Source organism: Siphateles boraxobius, unplaced genomic scaffold (genome assembly GCF_051911475.1).
Source record: "Siphateles boraxobius isolate OS27281-9 unplaced genomic scaffold, OSU_SipBor_1 7, whole genome shotgun sequence".
Lineage (NCBI taxonomy): Eukaryota > Metazoa > Chordata > Actinopteri > Cypriniformes > Leuciscidae > Siphateles > Siphateles boraxobius.
Window position 1 is genome coordinate 24,737,246 of NW_027509197.1, and position 20,134 is coordinate 24,757,379.

The window sequence follows — 20,134 nt, forward strand, 5'->3', positions numbered from 1 at the left end:
AAGTTAAAAAAAGATGCAAATTGTCGCTTTGTCTAAGAGCCTGACACATTATGTAAAGCAATATTTCATGTAAACGGTTTATGATCCTCAGTTAGCATATGGCAATTTAAAGGTTAGTTGAGATTTTCAGCTTTCACATAAGAGGAAAAAATCAGCATCGGCAAATGACTTATATTTTTAATAATAAACCAAAGTCGTTTCCACAAGTACTCTCTCTCTCTCTCTCTCTCTCTCTCTCTCTCTCTCTCTCTCTCTCTCTCTCTCTCTCTCTCTCTCTCTCTCTCTCTCTCTCTCTTTCTGTCTGTGTGTGTGTGTGTGTGTGTGTGTGTGTGTGTGTGTGTGTGTGTGTGTGTGTGTGTGTGTGTGTGTGTGTGTGTGTGTGTGTGTGGTATTAGCCTTTTCGAACTTTTTCCCTTCCTTGCTACATGAGAAAAGAAGAACAAAACTGCGGCTATGTGTTCCAGGCCGACTGCACTCAGTTTAATTTCTCTTTCTTCTTTTCCCTGCCCATTGAAAAGGGGAAAGGTTTTTGTGGTTTTCTGAAGAAATAAAGAACTTCTTAGAGAGGTCGGCAGACGTGACTTTGAACTTGGATCAGATCCTGTGTTTCCTGTGGAGAGGGTAGAAATAGTCTTGGAAGAATGGTACATAACGTTAAAACAGCATGGCTTTGAGCTGAGGCACACAGAATTCCCAAAGTTTTATACATCCTCCGCCCTATTATTTACAGCTTAAAGCGTTCGGAGGAGAGGAAAGACAAGACAAAGTGTGTTGTGCGTTGGAACGGACTTGGGACTTAGGTTCAATAAAATTGTAAGTAAACCTCCTTTAAATGAATGCTAACATTTAAATAAACACTGGAGTGTTACATGAAGGACTTTTTCTTAGATCAGAAATGATCCATGAAGTGTCTTATGTACGTTGGCCTGGAATCCGTAATGCAGTAACCCCATCCACATGTGCTTGGATAACTTCACTTGGACGGTTTCGTTATTGTCCGGGAGTGTACAGGGTAGTCTACATCGGCTAGAAAAAGATGGCACGTACGCATGTTCTGTGACCACAAAATACCGCTGAACTTGATTTTAAATCATGCATATTCCCTGATTTATTCAATCGGAAAGACTGGGCTCTCGGTCCATGACGTCACTCTTTTTTATTAAGGGTAAATCATATTGTGCTTGTTTGACTCGAGATTGTTACCATGTCTCGTTAAAATACTTTTGCCATTTTGATCTTGGATGTGCTAAAATTCTCAGAATACTCGGTGTGCGCAAATTAAGGTTCATAGGCTATGTGCTTTTGGTGGTAGGAAAAAAGATAGTAGCCTATAGTAATACCTAGCCTATGTCTCAAATGTATACTATTGTTGTATTTGATGTGTTTTAAAACCGTATATAGAGTTTATGTTTCTGTTATAAAGGGAATACAATTTGAACATTGTTATTTAGAGTAGATAAAAGAGTTTTGGTGCCATCTACGAATAAGTGCGTTTTTTAACCCAATAAATGAATCCAAGTATTTCTATGTAACGATGTTGATGTCAATGACGATAATGTAGCCTACTTTATAATGCCGACACGTCTCCTGCCTAGTTTTCCATTACATTGATTTTTAGTAGGCCCACTCCATATCTATAAAAGGGAATTTTATATTGATATGACTACATACTACACGTTTGTTTGTTTCAATCAACACTCGTTGAGACATGGTCACGTCCTGATACGAACTGGATGCAAACTAGTGTTTCATATCAACAAAATGTGGTGTCATACTCACGTGCAGATTGAGTCAAGGCACTACGAGCGAGGTTTGTGAGTTTGTATTTCATTCACGCTAACCTTAATGTTGTTTAATGTTGTTTGTTGGATCATTACAGTATGCAAACGTAACTAACTGGATGTTGCTAAATGCCTCGGGCATTTTAAATCATTAAAGACGTATGTAAACTATACTGTGTTTCACAAGGATTTACATGTCCACCAAAGAATAATGGGTTACACTTATGAGCAAGCGTGGCAATTAATTTAGAATTATTAAACGATCTTATTAAACACGAGTATTTTTGCTTTCCCTCTACCTATTCACCGAAAAGGCTTTCCGAAAAGTAGGCGGTAATTATCGGTGGAAGATGGCGATCAGCGATTAGTTGCCAAAGGAGTGCGTTGGATTGGAGGGGCACACGGGATTGATGAGGAGAGGCAACCAATGAGAGCGCGTCAAATGAATGACCGGGCTCCAGTTAAAGGGGGCGTAAGAGGAGGTAGTGCCAGTCCACTGAGAAAGAGGGACCCTCCGAGATAAACATAGACAAGCGAAAGAAATAAACATTCCAATTCGAGATGCTTCAAGAACAAGGAAGACTTAGTAAGATAATGACTCGTATTTTCGTGTATTCTGAAAATAACGACATCGACTCCGTTTGAAAGGAAAAGCGCAAAGGAATCTTCTCGTTTCGTTGCATTGGGGATTTTGAGTAACAAGTTATCCACAAGAAAAATATAGCCTAACTTAATACGCAAAGCTTTTTTTTCTCCAATGAGCGGATCGAACTTCATCGCCTCATGTCGTGTTATCAAATTTGGAAGTTAATATTCCCGTAGCGCATTCGATTTTATTTTGTTATATGTTTTGTTGAAGCGCCGTGCAAAGACTGCTTGAAAGAGAATTGGTTTTGCTCAACGAAAGAATGTTACTGGACGCTGGGCATCAGTTCCCTGGTTTGGGAGTGGGCACCTTTGCCAGGCATCATCACTCCTCCAGTGAGATGCAGGACAGAGACTTGAGTTTAGCGCAGAACAGCTTCGTCGACTCCGCGCACATGGGCGCCTTCAAACTGAACCACGATCTCTCGCCCGGACAGAGTTCTGCATTCACGAGCCAAGCGCCCGGTTACCCCGCAGCGGCTCTGGGCGCGCACGCGGCTCATGTCACATCATACGCGAGCTCGCCGTTTAACTCCACGCGGGACTTTCTCTTTCGCAGCCGTGGATTCGGGGAATCATCACCGGCGGGAGGCCAGCACGCACTCTTCGGCCCCACTGCCGGCTCGCTCCATCACTCCCACACAGACAGCCAAGGCCATATTCTGTTCCCTGGCATCCACGAGCAGCATGGATCACACGGCTCCCCGAACGTGCTCAACGGGCAGATGCGACTCGGACTACCGGGGGAGGTTTTCGGGCGATCAGACCAGTACCACCAGGTCTCCAGCCCGCGGACCGACCCTTACTCAGCCGCCCAGCTGCACAACCAGTACGGCTCAATGAATATGAACATGGGGATGAATATGGCAGCGCATCACCATCACCCCGGTGCCTTCTTTCGCTACATGAGGCAGCAGTGTATTAAGCAAGAGCTCATCTGTAAGTGGATCGATCCGGAGCAGCTCAGTAATCCCAAGAAGAGTTGCAATAAAACTTTCAGCACCATGCACGAGCTGGTCACCCACGTCTCGGTCGAGCACGTTGGAGGACCCGAACAGAGCAATCACATCTGCTTTTGGGAAGAGTGTCCCCGGGAAAGCAAGCCCTTTAAAGCCAAATATAAACTGGTCAATCACATTCGCGTGCATACGGGAGAAAAACCTTTCCCCTGCCCGTTCCCTGGATGTGGCAAAGTCTTCGCAAGATCAGAAAACCTGAAGATTCACAAGAGAACACACACAGGTAATTGTGATATTTATTTCTGCTTGTGCTTTTCACATTATCGATCTGCTAGGTCTTACATATGTTTTGGAGCTAAAATAGTCTATTTTATCAACCCTCAAAATAGTCTCGCAAATAGTGGTTGTTACAATAATAAGCTGATTATGCCAGGATGGTGTATTTTTAGACTTTGAGAGCAGAGCGCAAGCAGATTTAGATCTTTAAAAGAAAACGGATGTTTGTGAGCAGATATCAAATTAGTTTAAGTGAACGCGGCTGAAAGCGATAATAGCCTACATGAACTCGTACGGAGTAGGCTAAATGCGACGTTTTGCAACAATGTGCAGAATTATGTAATAGACTGTCGAGGGTTTGTGGTTCATAAACTTTAAACGGGTCAAAGGCGACTTGAGGGCTCGTCGCGTGCGCAGAGCAGCCGTAAATCTCTCCAACCGGTTTAATGTTTGCGTGGACCAATGCTCGAGCACTCGGGTGACTACGTCAGGATTTTGAAATTTACTCTAGTTTATTTTGTATGGTTTTTGGCCACATAACGGAGTAATACACTTATATTTAAATAATACACTATATTATTTAATAATACACTTTATATGTTTACAATAATACATATTTAAAAACAACGATTACAAGTGTATATACATAGCGCAGAGCTACACAAATTCATATGCATGTACATATTTAAGAATTATAAAATTAATGCAGACGATTTCCAACACAAAAAGGACGACATAAAAATAAGAATAGGCTATATTTCCTATAGGAATGGGCGATATGTGGGCCTATTGTTATTCTTTCCATTGCATTGACAGTCTATGTGTTAGACAGGCCATTACCAGGGTTGCACATTTGAGCAATTTCCTCTTTAGAATACACTGAGGTATTGAGCCTTCTATTTGTCAAGGTGTTAATTGCATTTTGATTATTTCTAAGCAAATGGCTAAGTTTTGTGTGGGGCTGACAAAAGCTGAACGTTGAAATTTCTGTGACTGATTCTCCCTTCTTTTAATTTTATTTTGTTTGGACAGATAGCTGAAAAAATGAAATTCTTGCAAACGTAATTATCAGCGGAATTAGATTTTATATATCTATTTTTTGTTGTTTACATATTTGAAAGGCTAGATGAGGCAGTGTGAACCCCTGTGTCGTTGTAAGGCGTACAGCTCTGTATTACAACTACGTGCATGATAAAACCCTGAGTGATTTAATTTCAATTCATTCAAAATGCTACACAATCTGTTCATTTTTTTAATAAAAAAAAACACATAGATATTCTCTTGAAGCTATACCTGAATTGCAGATTTATTATATGTTGTAACAGGGCTATTTTGTGTTGTGTTAAAAAAACTGAAATAAACCTTAATGTTTATATCGTTTTTCTTCTCAGGGGAGAAACCATTTCAGTGTGAGTATGAGGGATGTGATCGGCGCTTCGCGAACAGCAGTGACCGAAAGAAGCACATGCACGTTCACACGTCAGACAAACCGTATTTGTGCAAAATGTGTGACAAGTCCTACACTCACCCCAGTTCCCTTCGAAAGCATATGAAGGTAATTCCTCTAGAACAGAGAATGAGAAATATACATTTATTTGTCATTTAGCTGTTTAAAGGGCAACTTCGTGTAGCCTATTAATAACAGTGATACATTTAATTAATGACACTAACAGATCATTAGCTAATGCATATTCAAATTGTTAGAAATGGTATGAAATTTTGATGCATATATAGGCCTAGTCATATTCGAAGGAACTATTTATTTGTCTAGAATTGATAGCCTACTCATGAACAAGTTTTACCAACACGCTATTCGTCGTTCATTCCGAGAATCATTCATTATTTAATTTTTGTGTGTTTGTTTAGGTTCACGAGGCATCCCCACCTGCATCTGACTCGTCGCCAGCGGCAAGTTCTGGTTATGAGTCCTCAACACCCCCTGGTCTGGTGTCCCCCTCCACTGAGACCCAAAGCAACAACAATCTGTCGCCTTCATCAGCGGTCCACAGTTCCAACAACCACAGCAGTTTATCGTCCAATTTCAGTGAATGGTATGTTTAAGACTGTGCCATCCCAGGAGGAACCATTTCAGAAAACCAGGAGATCCATATACAGCTTGTACAAAACGAACGCTCCTATATTACGCGCTTGTCCAGCAGGATTTAAAATTCCCACATCGACAGAAGAAACGTGCGCAAAAGCACTAAACATCATCTTTTTTTCTTCTTCTTTTTTTGTACATACTACGCGCTCTCTTTCCCCAATGGTTGTAATAGATTTTGTCGGTTTTTTGGTGTATAGATGTTCCTTCAATGGTAGCTATTTCTCTAACTGGACTTTTTAGTGCACATATTACCTTACCATAAAGTTGTATTATCATAAAGAATATTGTGATCAAATTAAGGCAAACTGATTGTAAACTAAACAACTATTAACTGGAAAGAGTGCCAAAGTCAACATTTAACAAAGACAAACACAATATTTGCTTGTGAATGTATATCTTAGTTTGCTGGGCTTAACTTGTGATGTTTTGTGCTTTGCAAGTTTGAATTGTGAAATATATTTGGAAGATTGTGGGGCAAATTAATGTCGTGCCGTTAAATATCTGTAACTACACCCTTCTTTTTGTAAATATTAACGACTGCCATATTTATCCATTTGTAATTAAATTATGGTATTTACTTGCTACAGATGAAACAATATTTATAAAGAATGTTTCTTTACTATAAATATGTACAATTATGGGCTGAACAGGGGCAGTTGTTTTGTTATATGTGTTTTGTTCAAAGTTTGAGAAGTGTTTTCTCCATTATTGTGATAAAAATTTTACTGCATACAGATATAATAAAACGTGGTGCAAGTGTACAATCTTTACAACGCGTCGTGTTCTTTCCATGTTATCTACAGAGTATATTAGTAAACTTTGACAACTTGTAGGCCTTCTTTTTGTAGTCTAAATAGACTTTTATCCAGAATTTTGACAGTGGTCTGAAAGCAAGGCGCATTCAGCTGTTGTGTTGCTGGGCAGAGTGTTAATTATTTTTCCATAAACATCACGGCGTTTCAAACTCCAATGACCCCTAGAACTGACAGAGATCTTTCAGAATTTTAAAAGAAAAAAAGACAAACATTTTAATAGCGCTTTCGCAACACTGCGAAGGCATACTGAGTGCAGTACGAATACAATAGATACACAGGAAACGTGATCTGATTTTTAAGATAAGTAGCCTAATAATACTATAAAGCTTTTCTTCGCTATTGGGGAAGCATATTGCATTTTCTTCTTAAAACGCACTTGCTTAAATTTGGATAATGCCACAATCGCCCTTCCTTCCACACTTGGGATAAAATGGAGTTTGAAATCAAGTGGCCGTGAACTTGAACTTGACTCTGCACACTCTTGACAAGCTCTTAAAAAAAATCCTGAGGTGGCTAAAAAAGAAAGAGGTGACTGGCAGTTCCTGCAACTTGTTCGCTCGATCATAATCCGGTTTTTCTTCAACTTCAACTTTTATTTATTTATATAGCATATTTAATAGCAACGTTTTGCCCAAAGTACTTCACATTTAATACTAAAAACAATAAAACATATACAAACATTTATTTATTTTCTATTTAATTTCGTGTGCTTTCCAAGTCCAGACGATCCCCCCTCATCGGAATAAAATAAAATAACTGTAAAAATAGACATGTGACATTATGCAGCAACATCAAGGAATAGTGTCGCAGGTTATTTTTCGTGTATGAGGATATCAGTGACAACACGAAAAGTGTTATGAATATAATAGCAGACTACAGGTTCTTGAGACTGTGGGCGATCGCATCCGTGTCACTATCTGTGTTAAATCTCCAGTGCAATGTGTAAAACTTTATACTGTGAAGGATCAGATTAATATTCATATGTGTAAAGCCTGGGGGAGGGATAGAAGCTTTACCTATATTGTTGTTGACTGTAAAAAACACCACCCGGAGCCACAGAGTGTTTTGAGATTAACAAATGCATATCCTACGTATTTTATTCACAGGAAATACAACTTGGAGCCACCCCCAAAAAGCCAGTTGGTCCGTTCAGAAATCATCAGAATACTGATTATTAATGTGTAGCTGCTGATGGGCTGCCGCGCAGCCTACGATCTTCCCTTGTGTTATCGGCTGTTGATTGAATCGCCCACTGCTTGGCTTGTGTTAGTTATCCGCTGGATATAAATATTCTCTGTTAAGGCATACTTTGACATAGTTGTGTGTTGGTGTGTTGACCTGTTTACGGGAGGATGGTGTGACCTGTAGGGAGAGTGAAAGGTCAGCGTCCTGCGGTGCTTGGATGGCGTTTCCTTCTCAGCGCATGCTGCTCTGATATTGATCTGTGTAGAAAAACCTGCCCACAGAAAAGAAAATAATAATAATAAAAAATACTGTTCAAGACCGCACATTCCAATTTAAAAAAGACACGTAGGCTAATGTTTGTGAATTTCTCCTGAAAAAAATAAAAAAATAAATTATATATATATATATATATATATATATATATATATATATTGGTTAGTGACTTCAAATCGTTATTTTATAGGGCATTTTAACACTGAAATGCAACAATCGAAACAAACAAAACAACGCGTCTACTAACGCATGAATGTAGAAATGAAACTATTAGGCCTAATAATAATAATAATTAGGTAGGCTATAATAACAATAATAATAATAATAGTAATAATAATAAAGTACAAAGCATACTTTGCTGCAGTTTTTTATTGTGTGCTTGAATAAATGCATTTACGTTATGGTTTAAAATACTTCTTTGTTTTTTGATTTATGACACTGGTGAGTGCTGCCAACTCCCACTCATAGAGCTCATACAGCGGAGCTTACCATTTAACCGACTGGAGGGATGGAGGCCACCTACAAACAAAACACTGGATACACATTATATTGTATTTTTCAACCGAAATATCGTAACTTACATTTCAGGGACACTAGATCATATTTGTAAAATAAATATACATTATAAAATAATAATAAAAAAAAAGTTCCAACATGTACTAATTAACACCAAAATGTTAACCAATAGCTGTAGGGCCTAATTGTTCCTAGGCGGAGGAAATAACCTCAATTTCAATGCTTAGAGCAATTGCTGCCTTCATTTTCCAGCCGATTTCATCCAAACCTGCAGAAATATACGCAGACGTATATGCGCAGTCTCTCTCTCTCTCTCTCTCTCTCTCTCTCTCTCTCTCTCTCTCTCTCTCTCTCTCTCTCTCTCTCTCTCTCTCTCTCTCTCTCTCTCTCTCTCTCTCTCTCACACACACACACACACACACACACACACACACACACACACACACACACACACACACACACACACACACACACACACACACACACACACACACACACACACACACACACACACACAGACACTGATATAACAGATTGTTTTCCCATCCTTTATCTTTCTTTTTTTAATTAATTTGGAAAAAATAAATCCAAGACAGATCACCAATTTGAGAGCTATTTTGGTATCATATTATTTCGCCGTATTGTACCTCAGTCTAATCAGTTTTTGTGAAGTAAAATTAATTCTAAATTATTAGCCTGTTAATTATGTATTCATATTTTGATCGGTTAAATACACATTTAGATTACACATATATTGGTTTTTGTAAGATTTTTTTTAATCGTAGGTTATGTGCCAAACGTTTTTTGTGTTACAGTCTTACAGATTGCCATTGAATAACTAGAATAATGCTTAATAAACATTAGAATGTTGATGAAACAGTCAGCTTCCTCTTTGAGACAGGAAAGAGACAGAATAGCCAGGTCGGACGTATTTTTGTTAACAGCATGTATCTGTAAATCTCAGATGAAATGAGAATAAATAAATGATCAATGCAGGTTTTACGTTTAATATTGATTTTATTCATATTAATATAATTTTTATTGACGAAAATCGCACAGTCTTTCGTTTTCTTTGTTAAAAACAGTGCAAGCCTGCATCGAATCAAATAGTAATTGTTCTTATGATTGACGTTTAACTCTGAATAATATGTCTAGCTAAAATAAGCTTAACAGTTTTGTCACTGTATTCCACCGAACTAATGACATAACTTATGTAAATATTAATTAGTTTTCTGCTAAGTGAAGAGTATTTTTGTGAGAGAATGTGAGAGAAAGTGCTTTGCGATTATAGATGGTTAACAAACACAAATATCAACATTAAATGCTACAATTACTACATTTTAAATGTTCGTCTTGCGCTGAGTTAAATAGTGATATGAAGACAAAAACAAAACTAACAACCAAAAAACACATAGGCCTGTAACACTGAATACCCCTTGTAACCTTATGTGACCTGCAGTAATCCGACACGTTTCTAATTGAGGTCCACAGCAAATATTCAACAGTAGCCTAGGCTATATTTACTATTCATTTGAATTAAATATTGAAATGAAAAATTATGATTGAATATAATTTAATAATTTTTCATAACGAATTTACAGACAAATAAACGAACAATATTTCTGGGGCTCTTGATCAGGTGTAGCTATACGCAAATAAAGAGAGAACATTGTAATTTGGTTACATTTTTTAGTGACTCACATTTGAGTGTAAAACAGCAGATATGAGAGAAAAACAATATAAATGGTTTTATTAGGGAAAAGGCATTTGTTGACACATTTTGTTACTTTAAAATAGGCTATGCAAACATTAAATTAAATATTTCTTTCAGGGGAATAAATAAAACAGCAAAAATAACTTTAAAAACACATATTTCCCCCGGGTAATAGAGTTGGAGATTTTTGTCGCCTATACGTTCAAAAGATTAGTCCACTTCAGCGAGTAAAACGCTCAAATATAACTTGAAATCACACATAAAGCTGATAGGCTATATATTGGTGAAGAAATCCTGACATTACCGAATGTATAAAAAAATAAATAAACTATGTCTTCGGAAAGACAGTGTTTTAAACATAGATTACAATGGCGACTACTGCATCCACACTGTAGTTGTTCACCATATCAACATATTGATAGACGATGTCACGGTTATAGCATAGATGGCTTAAGGTGTGCAATAACTGCAATTATGCAACCTGTTATACCCCGAAAGAAGATGATAAAAAAGAATGAAGAAAAAAAGAGTGTCCGGTGCTCGTTTAGAAAACACTCACTAAAATCTCATTTGTTAACAATATATATTTATTAAAACCAACGGGTGTTTTAATAAATAGGCCTATTATCATACCTCAATTAAAATAATTTAGCACTAGATATAGCCTAACAGTAGACTAACGTCTTGTCTGACTGTCACTCATTCCGGCCTGTCACGTGTCATGCACAACGGGCGGAGTATCGTTTTAAAAGCGATTATTTTAACAAAAAAAATTCTTCTAATCTGGAATAGGGAATTTTGGCTATACAATAATGAAAATGCATACTTTTGTGTACATTTTCTCCGGTTAAATGCACATTATATAGCCTACTTATGAGTGGTTCAAGGCCCACCTATCTGACGTTCAATTATGAGATGTTTGGGGAAATGTGCAGTAGAGATTTGTGCTCCTTATGAGCTACTAATGTTGAACTGTGTTCTGCTAGAAACCGGACAGTAATGACGATAAATCTTTAAAGAAACTGTGTAAATGTCTATAACCCACATCAAAAACAGTTATGTTCCAAATAATTTATTATGACCAGTATACATTGTAAATGGTCAAAATGCATGATCTGAACCCATAAATAAGACACAGAAACAGGTGTGAGGCATGACAAATTATTTATTACAGATATTGTCGTGTGTTAAAATATGTTACAGAGAGGTAAGGAAATGTATAAAATGTCAGTTTGAATAATTATCAGTAAATAGTCTCTGATTTGTCATATAATGTGGCACATTTATCATGTTTCTAAATGGGTTTGTGAGGAATCCAAAAACAAATAGATATCACACAATACATTTAATTAATATATTACTTTGGGATCACACGGTATGTCATTTTACTCAAAGCACAGCTCAGGCCTTTTCTCTCTTCCTCTTTATGTCTCCCTGGCTGTTTAGACCACCCCTCTATTATAGTATGTTTATGTGGAAGTCTACAGTTGAGCTTCCTGTTACAGAACTGAGACTTTCATGTCATGAGAGGTAGACCTAGACACAGCCTTTCTCATGACAAATGTATAAGCTTACTTTGAGCAAGCAGGAATAGCTGTCACTTCTGGCCTATAGACAAAAACAAAAAGCCTAATTCCTGGAGGAAACCCAAGCTGGCACCGCCTATTCAGGACAAACATGACCGAGCCATTGAAAACCTCCCCTGCTAAACACTTTCCCTTTTATATAATGTGCATACAATCACTTTGAATGCGTTTTTTTTTCACTCATAGTAGTCATTTTGTTAGAGAGTCACAGAAGTGGAGTTGAGTGTGAATTACAAGTAGATTCATGCTACAGCACACACCATAAACATTGTATACTTCTTTTGAGTCACAATGTTTTACCAGATCTAAAAAATTTTGGTATTCCAGTATTACTATTATTATATTCTGAAAACTGGCTGGTTAAATCTCTCTTGAAAGTTCACATTCAGAATATTCAGTAAAACAATTTCAGTAATTACTGTATAGAAGGTTAAGAACATAAAATATGCCGCTTATGGGTAGATTTTTGTGTTTTGCTTTTTTTACTGTAATGGATCTTTGATTGTGGTAGGTGATTTGGACGAACCGGTTGACACACCTATGGATGTCAGATTTGAGTCACTAATTGAGGTCTAATGGCGTAAGCCAGTTACTCATTAAAACTCAGTTCAGAAGGTGCACTTTGTATTATTCAGCCCTGAAAACCTTGCTAAAAAGTTATGCCATGAAACTCTAGATGGCGCAGGCTGATAGGTCCTTAACTAAATCTGCTTGCTGTCACATCATTCAATATAGCACACAGATGATTGGTTTCTGCTACTTCTGTATCAGTAGCCAATAAGCTCGCTGCTCAACCTTCAAATACTTGGCCAGCATTTGTTGTAGCAGTGCATCACGTTTCAGAAACCCTCCACCTTCCCCAGCTCCACCTGTATAGATCTGCAATGGTTAATTGTATGCTATATTGTACATTATTGTACAGCAGTGTGTTGTTTAATGTTTGGCAGTAGCAAGTCCCATACTTACTCTGCAGCAGCAATAACAGCACCAGCAGAAGCAGCGTAGCAGATCTAATTCCGCCAAGACCAAACATATCAACATTGTAATATCCATTACTATGCCCACTACTCAGAGACAGTTGTCATGACAAAACTCCTGTGTTTTTGAAAACTATTACTGGGCTGTGGCCTATTTTTTTTTTATGCAGACCCCTCCAGTTTAGGGAAATTTTCAATTTCCCTGCACATAAAAACCTAGAGTCACACCTCTACGCCTTTGATCTTCAAACACAGCGGTTCTCTGCCTGAGGGCAGCAGCAGGGCTAAAGATGCTCTCAGAGTTTGGTTTTATAAGGACTTAATGGAACAGAACCCATCATGTTCTCCACCTTTATGTTGTGTTTGTCATGGAAACCAGAATAAGGTTTGGAGTTACCGGTTTATTTCAGCATTTGTTTTTAAAATCAGTTTTAAAGAGGGAAAGGTAATTGGACTCAACTGGCTGTTTTCACAAATAAAAAACCCTCGATACCGCCAATATCAAAAACATGTGAGAAACTAAAATATAGAGGAAAAATACGCATTTTAAGTCAAAATCTATTTGTTTTAGCACTTAATTCAATCGGTTAATGGAAACAGTCAAAGTCTTCAGAAAACTTGTACTTTCGATAAGCTGTATCTGAGACGCCCCATGTCTATCTCCTGCTGTTATTCTTGCATATAACGATACTTAGAGCAGGCAAACGCCATTCAGGAGAATTTACACACAAGCTGACAGAAATGAGTGTTGATGGCTTTTTTCAAAATATCAAGGAGTGCGCAGATACACTCCTTACGTCTCACAGATAAGCTTCTTTCCAGCTGTCTCTTTCGTACTTTCCTCATTGAGCACCTTTGACTAAATCTTAAAAGCAATGTGAAAGCAGAAAACCCTGGTGCTCCAAGGATTTGGTTTGATATTCCTGTGCATATCTAATATCTTACAAGTTTTTGACTTTGCCCACATCAAGCATTTACAAGTGGCCCTCCACAGGTTATTAAAACACCAGGAACAGTTGAAGATGAACATCAAAACAGTAGCAGTCTGTGCGGAATGGATTCCTGTGCCGTAAGTTGTAGAACTGATCCTTTTTTATTTTCACTGTCTGGTCGTCACATGAGGAGGCCGCGCGCCCGTGGAGCTCTATGAATACTACAAAAACATCTCTGTCTCATGCAAATATTAGTCCAATTTGATACTTTCTCTTCAAAACAATGCTCATGGCACTGAGAGAGAAAGCATATCTCTGACTTATCGTCATTATGCTGCACTGACTGTTATTCTATGAAGACTCTTCAAATGGTATTGTTCATGTCCTCCATATTTATCAATGTGTCGTACCCCATGAGGTGCATGTGAGATCACTCCATCGATGTCGTCAGCTCCAAGCTATTGGGTTTGGGCAGGCTGTTCATTGCTCAGGCTAGTGGACTGGAAGGAGCTAATTTGATTGACTTTGAACGTCAAGTTTCCATGCTGGAGGTCCAGGGTCCCCTGACAGTCTCGACGATCATGGTCAGTGAGCTCATCAGAGGATAGTCAGGTAGCACCTGACATGTCAATGTCTAGAACAACAATACACGCTAACCTAAGCTAATGCCCAAAGTGATGGTGATTTGAATGAATGGAGCAGATTTAAATTTATGTGTGCAAATACATATCGTAATGACAGTTCTGAACCTAATGATTCCCTTGTGACCTCAGCTCAAACAAAGTCAATGTATTTGGATGTGTTATTTCAAAAGAATATAAATGATGTTGCCGTTCACTGGAAAGAATGTAATGTTTATAATATTCAACTCATTAATAAAATGATAATAAAAAATGATAAAACACTTAAAAATGAATAAAATAATAAAAACCTGAACTGAAGCAAACCCTGCATGCGCCTAATTTACATTTTAAACAGAACAGAAATTGTCCCAGCAACAATAACAATTTATCTATAGTTAATCTTACTAAAAGAAAACTTATAAGGAGTAAAAAAAGTCCTAAATTAATTTAATTAAATGCATTTAACTAGGTTCTGTCCCCTTAAAATAGCTGCAACTCCCAACATATGAAGAGCTGTTGCAGTCATGGGGACCCAGGTTTGAGCCTGGCCTAGGTCATTTCACTTTTTTACTTTCCGTTCCTGTTGTTTTTCACTGTCCTATTAAATAAAAGCATTTATGTATATTTATTAAATCAAATGTAATATTTAATTATAAATACCTGTATATGTTAAATATACATTTTTTTAGGGCTGTCAAATCGATTGATCGTGATTAATCTCTCATCTAACATAAAAATGTTTGTTTATATAATTTATGCACGTATATATATATATATATATATATATATATATATATATACACACACACACACACACACACACACGTAAACAAAAAAAATCATGTTTAATCAATTTGACAGCACTATTATTTTTAAGATATAATAACATTTATATATTAAATACTAAATATATTGAATATTACTAGGCCTATATTTATTTATATTTAATTTAATTAAAAATAGTCAAAATGATGTGGTTCCAAACAAACGGAAAACAAAAGACGATATTGGGGGGAGAAATCAATGGGTTCCACCATTTTTGGGTGAATTGTCCCTTTAAGTTAACATCAGTAGAAGCTGTTTGGATGATTCATACACTCACACTCATCTGTGATGTCATTTGTGATCTTATACACAGGTGTCGTCTTAATACTCCCACTTTTCTATGTGTCAGCCACATTCATGCTCCTCTCTGCTTCATTTCTGCACCTGACATACATTATTTCACTACTCTCAGGCAGCCACGGTGATAATGAGTATATTGATTTCTTGACAAATCACAAGTGGCAAAAACAATGAGAAAGCTGCACATCCCCAAACTCCTGGCAGTCATATTTATGGTGAGAAGGACATGGTCGGCTCGCTCATCCTGACAGAGGCATTCTTATTTGAGGCGGCACATCTCATCATCACATGAGCGCTTGTGAGTCAGAGGATAGCTTCATAAACATGGAGAGCCAAACGCACTACTCCACAAATTGGTGTTGTGTAGTGACATCCCTCCTGTCTCTTGGCTGTCTGGTCTCTGGGATGCGGCCCTCAAAGGAGGTGTTGAAAAGTAAACAGCGCCTAGCTGGAAGGGAAACGAGTGCATTTACTTCCCACCTCGTGTATAGCTCGTGTGGGAAGTCTGAGTGAAGACGGTCCCCGGTGGGCTATCTGACAAACTAGGGGATTCTGCTGGGCCCCCATCCTTCTAGCACTCGACAAATAAATGGGAAACACTGTTGACAGCTGTTCACAATGATGTCGAAGAGAGGGAATTGCGTTAAAAGAGTGGCACTCAGATATTGTCCTGTCGATAAACAAACAAAAAAGCACATAAAAAAGGGAGGAAAGCTATTTGAAGGTGCAGTGAGCAACAAGCTGCGTTTTTAATGCCGAATTCTGTGCAGCACAAATCCCCCCTCCCTGTCCACAATGCACTGTGGTGGCACTCCACAAAATAAAACAAGCAAGCATATTTGGAGAGCACACTCTGTGCCAGGGGTTTGATAAGAGGGGACTAATTGCTGCAAACCGAAGAACAGTGCAGGTTGTCAGCATGGCGTATAGCTGGAGGTACGGTCCATCCTGAGTCAGTTTGCGTGTGTAAGATATTCTGTATTTAATTGAAGGGCCCACGGTACGCTGGGGTGAGGCTAAGGGGAATTATTAAGCTTTAACCAGGGGACTTCTGGGAAAAGGACCCTAATCAGGAAGCAGGGGAGCAAGTTGAGGCTGATGAGAATTATGACGATTATGACATGTTAGCACATGTCTGTAGGACAAGTGGACAGACGATGAGTTAATCAGGGGCTAGATTAAATGGCTCCCATGCTGTCAGGAATCTACCCCCATTCTCAGCATCTTCTTATTAGGGTCAGCATCTACCTTAATGACTTATGGATGAGTGTGTGTGTATATATATATATGTATATATGCATATATATATATATATATATATATATATATATATATATATATATATATATATATATATATATATATGTCTGGTTGTTTGGCCTGAATGATTTATCACTTGGTGCCTCACCAACAATGCATGTCCATCATATTCAACGAACTAACACTTCTCCATTTGAAAAATAGTGACCTTGAGTTAAAGGGGATAGTTTATACAAAAATAAAAATTGTCATACTCATTCTCATGTCGTTCCAAACCCACATGAATTTTTTTCAGCTGCAGAAAACAAACACACACACACACACACACACACACACACACACACACACACACACACACACACACACACACACACACACACACACACACACACACACACACACACACACACACACACACACACACACACACACACACACACACACAAAGAAAAAAAGTCTCTATGTTTGTATGGACAAAGACAGAAGCATTCTTGAAAATACTTCTGCTTTTGTGTTTTCTGACATGAGGGTGACTAGGCTTTATGCCAGAAGTCACATGAAGAATAAGGAAAACAGGTGCTTGTTTTGCACAATACAAATTTTTGTTGCAAATAAGTGTATAGGCAGAACTTTTTTTCATTTTGGGTAAACTATCCCATTAAGTGTGAAGGCCACATCTTCACTGTAGAGCAACACTAATTTTTAAGATCCCATATTAGATTTGGAAAATGCGTGTTGATCTTCCATTCTTTCAAATATTTTGTAAATACAAGCATAGTTACAATAGCCTACGTTATCCAGTTATTCAGTGATGATTTCTTTGCAATTCAGTTGATTTCATAATCCTTAAATGACCTTAACCTGACTACATCAATTACTGTTTTGTTCTTTAAAATCTACTCATTCAGTTTTTCTGAATGTCTCTTCATTAACCAGGCTTATGTGTTTCTTAGCATCACGATAATAGATCGAACCATATGTTAATCCTCCATCGGAGTGGAACAATACCCTTTGTGCTCGAATTTACTTTTTTCACCCTATCACTAATAAAGCCAACCTCCCTGCTGATGGAAAATTGTCAGTTTACCTCAAGCTACAGGGGGCTTAGCAATCAGGCCTTAAAAAAAGCACTGACAGGTTAACCTGCTGTGCACAGGGGTCTCCAGGGACAGGCCTCCACTGCAGTTTTACATGCATCGCTTCTGTTTGCCAACGAGAGACTCACCACATAATAGAGTTGTTACCAGCCACCTGAGTTTAACCTTTGCAGACCCCAGGAAAAAGTTTAGTTAAGCTACGTAGACCACTATATTGTTAAGCAATGACAGGAAATGTCGCACAGATGCATCTCAGTTTTGAGAACAAATGAAAGAGTAGTTGGTGATGTAATTGGATCTTATTAACATAAATATTAATCCTCTCATTGTAAATAATTCTAAAATGATAGATAACTTCTATAACCAAAATACGATTGTTAAATATCAAGTGTGCCAGTCTAAAACACTTCCTGTGCTGTAATCTATAACCTTTTACACAATTTCTTACAACTGAATCCATTTAGCCATGGTCATGTCTTAGAAACGGGCTTTTAGTGGGACAGTTTAAGGTTTTCTCAGCTTTTGTAGACAGTCTACAACAAAAGACGGCATAATAGCATGCTTGTTCAAGGTGAAGTGACTGGAACACGGCACTCACAGAGGGCTCTTTATTGTTCCTTCTCTAACAAGGGTGTCCAAAGTCGGTCCTGGAGGGTTTAGAATTTAGCTCAAACTTGCCTCAACACACACCTGCCAGGAAGTTTCAGCAGATATGGTCTTATTATTGGGAGATACAAGGGTCTGTGGCTCGACCATTGGATCACATGTGCCTTGATAACCAATCCCATTACAGCCTTGAAGTCATTGAATTTCACGCACAGTTGTCTGTTTGTGGATACCTAGAAATAAATGAGAAGTGCCGTAGACTGAATCATACCTATTGCGCAATTGTCAGTAACTTCTCTTATAAAACAACAATTTTTTTCGGTGTAAACTCTAAAAATACAACAATACATAACTAATGTTTAAGAGCAAACATTTTGGAGATTAGCCGATGGGCTGTTGAGTCATTGGGTCTCATTCATGAAACACGAGCAGAACGAATTTTTGTGTAAATCGTGTGTAAAGTGGTTCTGGCGTAAATTTTCGGATTCATTAAAATGTTCGTATTTTCCAAATGTTAGTTGGTACGCAAGAAATCTACACTTGCTCCCAGCCACGCGTAAATAGTGCGCTTAACACCCGAAAGTTTTGCTCATTAATAAGGCTGCATTTTAATTCACCTTAATCGGGTACATATTTACACAGCATTTTGAAAAAATATTATATATAGTAATTATATACGTTTTTTCTTATTATGAGAGCCAGTAATAGCATCTGTGATGGTGGTCCTTCTCCAGTTTTAATGCGATTTTTCCGAAGTGAACTAATTTGTTTTTTGCTCTCAAGCTTAATGTCGAACCATTTTCTTCTCACTTCTGGGAATGTTCGATTAACAGATGAAACTCCATTGACTGCATCTGTAATGCTGCCAAGCTTCCTTTTTTTTAGGACCCGATACGCCACTATGTACGCTTGAAAATAAAATGTGCCGTTTTGAATGAACTTCTGATAATAAAACTTCAATTTCTGCATCTGAGAAATTTTTCTTTTTCATTCGCATTCATGTCATAATATGATGCCCATATATAGTTGTCAGTAGGATTTAATGGGCGGGATTTATGGTAATTGAGAATGAACGTGCACGCGCATCCCATTTACGACTGATTGGAATTCATTAACACAAACACACATTTCACTATCACATCTGACGTTTACAAAGTATTTGTGAATCAGGAGAAGAGTTTTCGGGAAGGTCTCTTTACGCGCAAATCACTCACATATTTACTCGTATATTTACGAATGTTTCTTGAATGAGAGCCATAAAGTGAAAAGCCGGTTTCCCACAAAAGCAGTTTATTCACCATAGTGAAGCCTCTCTTCCATTGACATCCATTAAAAAAAATTGTCTCTGGTCTCCTTCCCTGCATACCGCAGCATTGGTAGGCGTTACACTTTTTTTTTCTGCTAACCTTGGAGGTTTGCGTTCAAGTGGTTTTGTTTCTAGTATCCCTAGTGAGACCTTGATTATCTGGTTCAGGTGTGTTTAATTGGGGTTGGAGCTAAACTTTGCAGGACAGTGGCCCTCCTGCCTTCATAGATATCCATCAAAGACTTTATCATTACGTCTATAAAACATTTTTAAAACATTAAGTTTCTTTGTGAGACATTCATGCCTTACTCTGTATTTCATCCAGCCTGGTGTGTATTGTAATATGCTTTTCCA

At 37.9% G+C, this 20,134-nt stretch overlaps 1 protein-coding gene across 2 annotated transcripts; it reads left to right on the forward strand.

Moving 5' to 3' along the window:
- Positions 1-349: 349 nt before the first annotated feature.
- Positions 350-6,535, forward strand: zic2a (zic family member 2 (odd-paired homolog, Drosophila), a). 2 transcript variants are annotated; one of them, XM_077216435.1, is made up of 4 exons: positions 350-813; positions 2,096-3,668; positions 5,053-5,216; positions 5,528-6,535. In XM_077216435.1, exons 2-4 carry the CDS (start codon positions 2,690-2,692, stop codon positions 5,720-5,722), a joined length of 1,338 nt encoding a protein of 445 aa, XP_077072550.1. In that variant the 5' UTR covers positions 350-813; positions 2,096-2,689; the 3' UTR covers positions 5,723-6,535. The 2 variants fall into 2 exon arrangements, with proteins under 2 accessions (XP_077072550.1, XP_077072549.1); XM_077216434.1 differs by having other exon boundaries at positions 453-3,668.
- The last annotated feature ends 13,599 nt before the right edge of the window (positions 6,536-20,134 follow it).

What these genes read in the sequence shown, in the direction of transcription:
- zic2a (XM_077216435.1), top strand. Translation starts at nt 2,690, where the DNA reads ATGTTACTGGACGCTGGGCATCAGTTCCCTGGTTTGGGAGTGGGCACC. An exon ending in TCACAAGAGAACACACACAG is followed by an intron (nt 3,669 to 5,052) that starts GTAATTGTGATA and finishes TTTTCTTCTCAG; the next exon opens with GGGAGAAACCATTTCAGTGT. An exon ending in CCCTTCGAAAGCATATGAAG is followed by an intron (nt 5,217 to 5,527) that starts GTAATTCCTCTA and finishes GTGTTTGTTTAG; the next exon opens with GTTCACGAGGCATCCCCACC.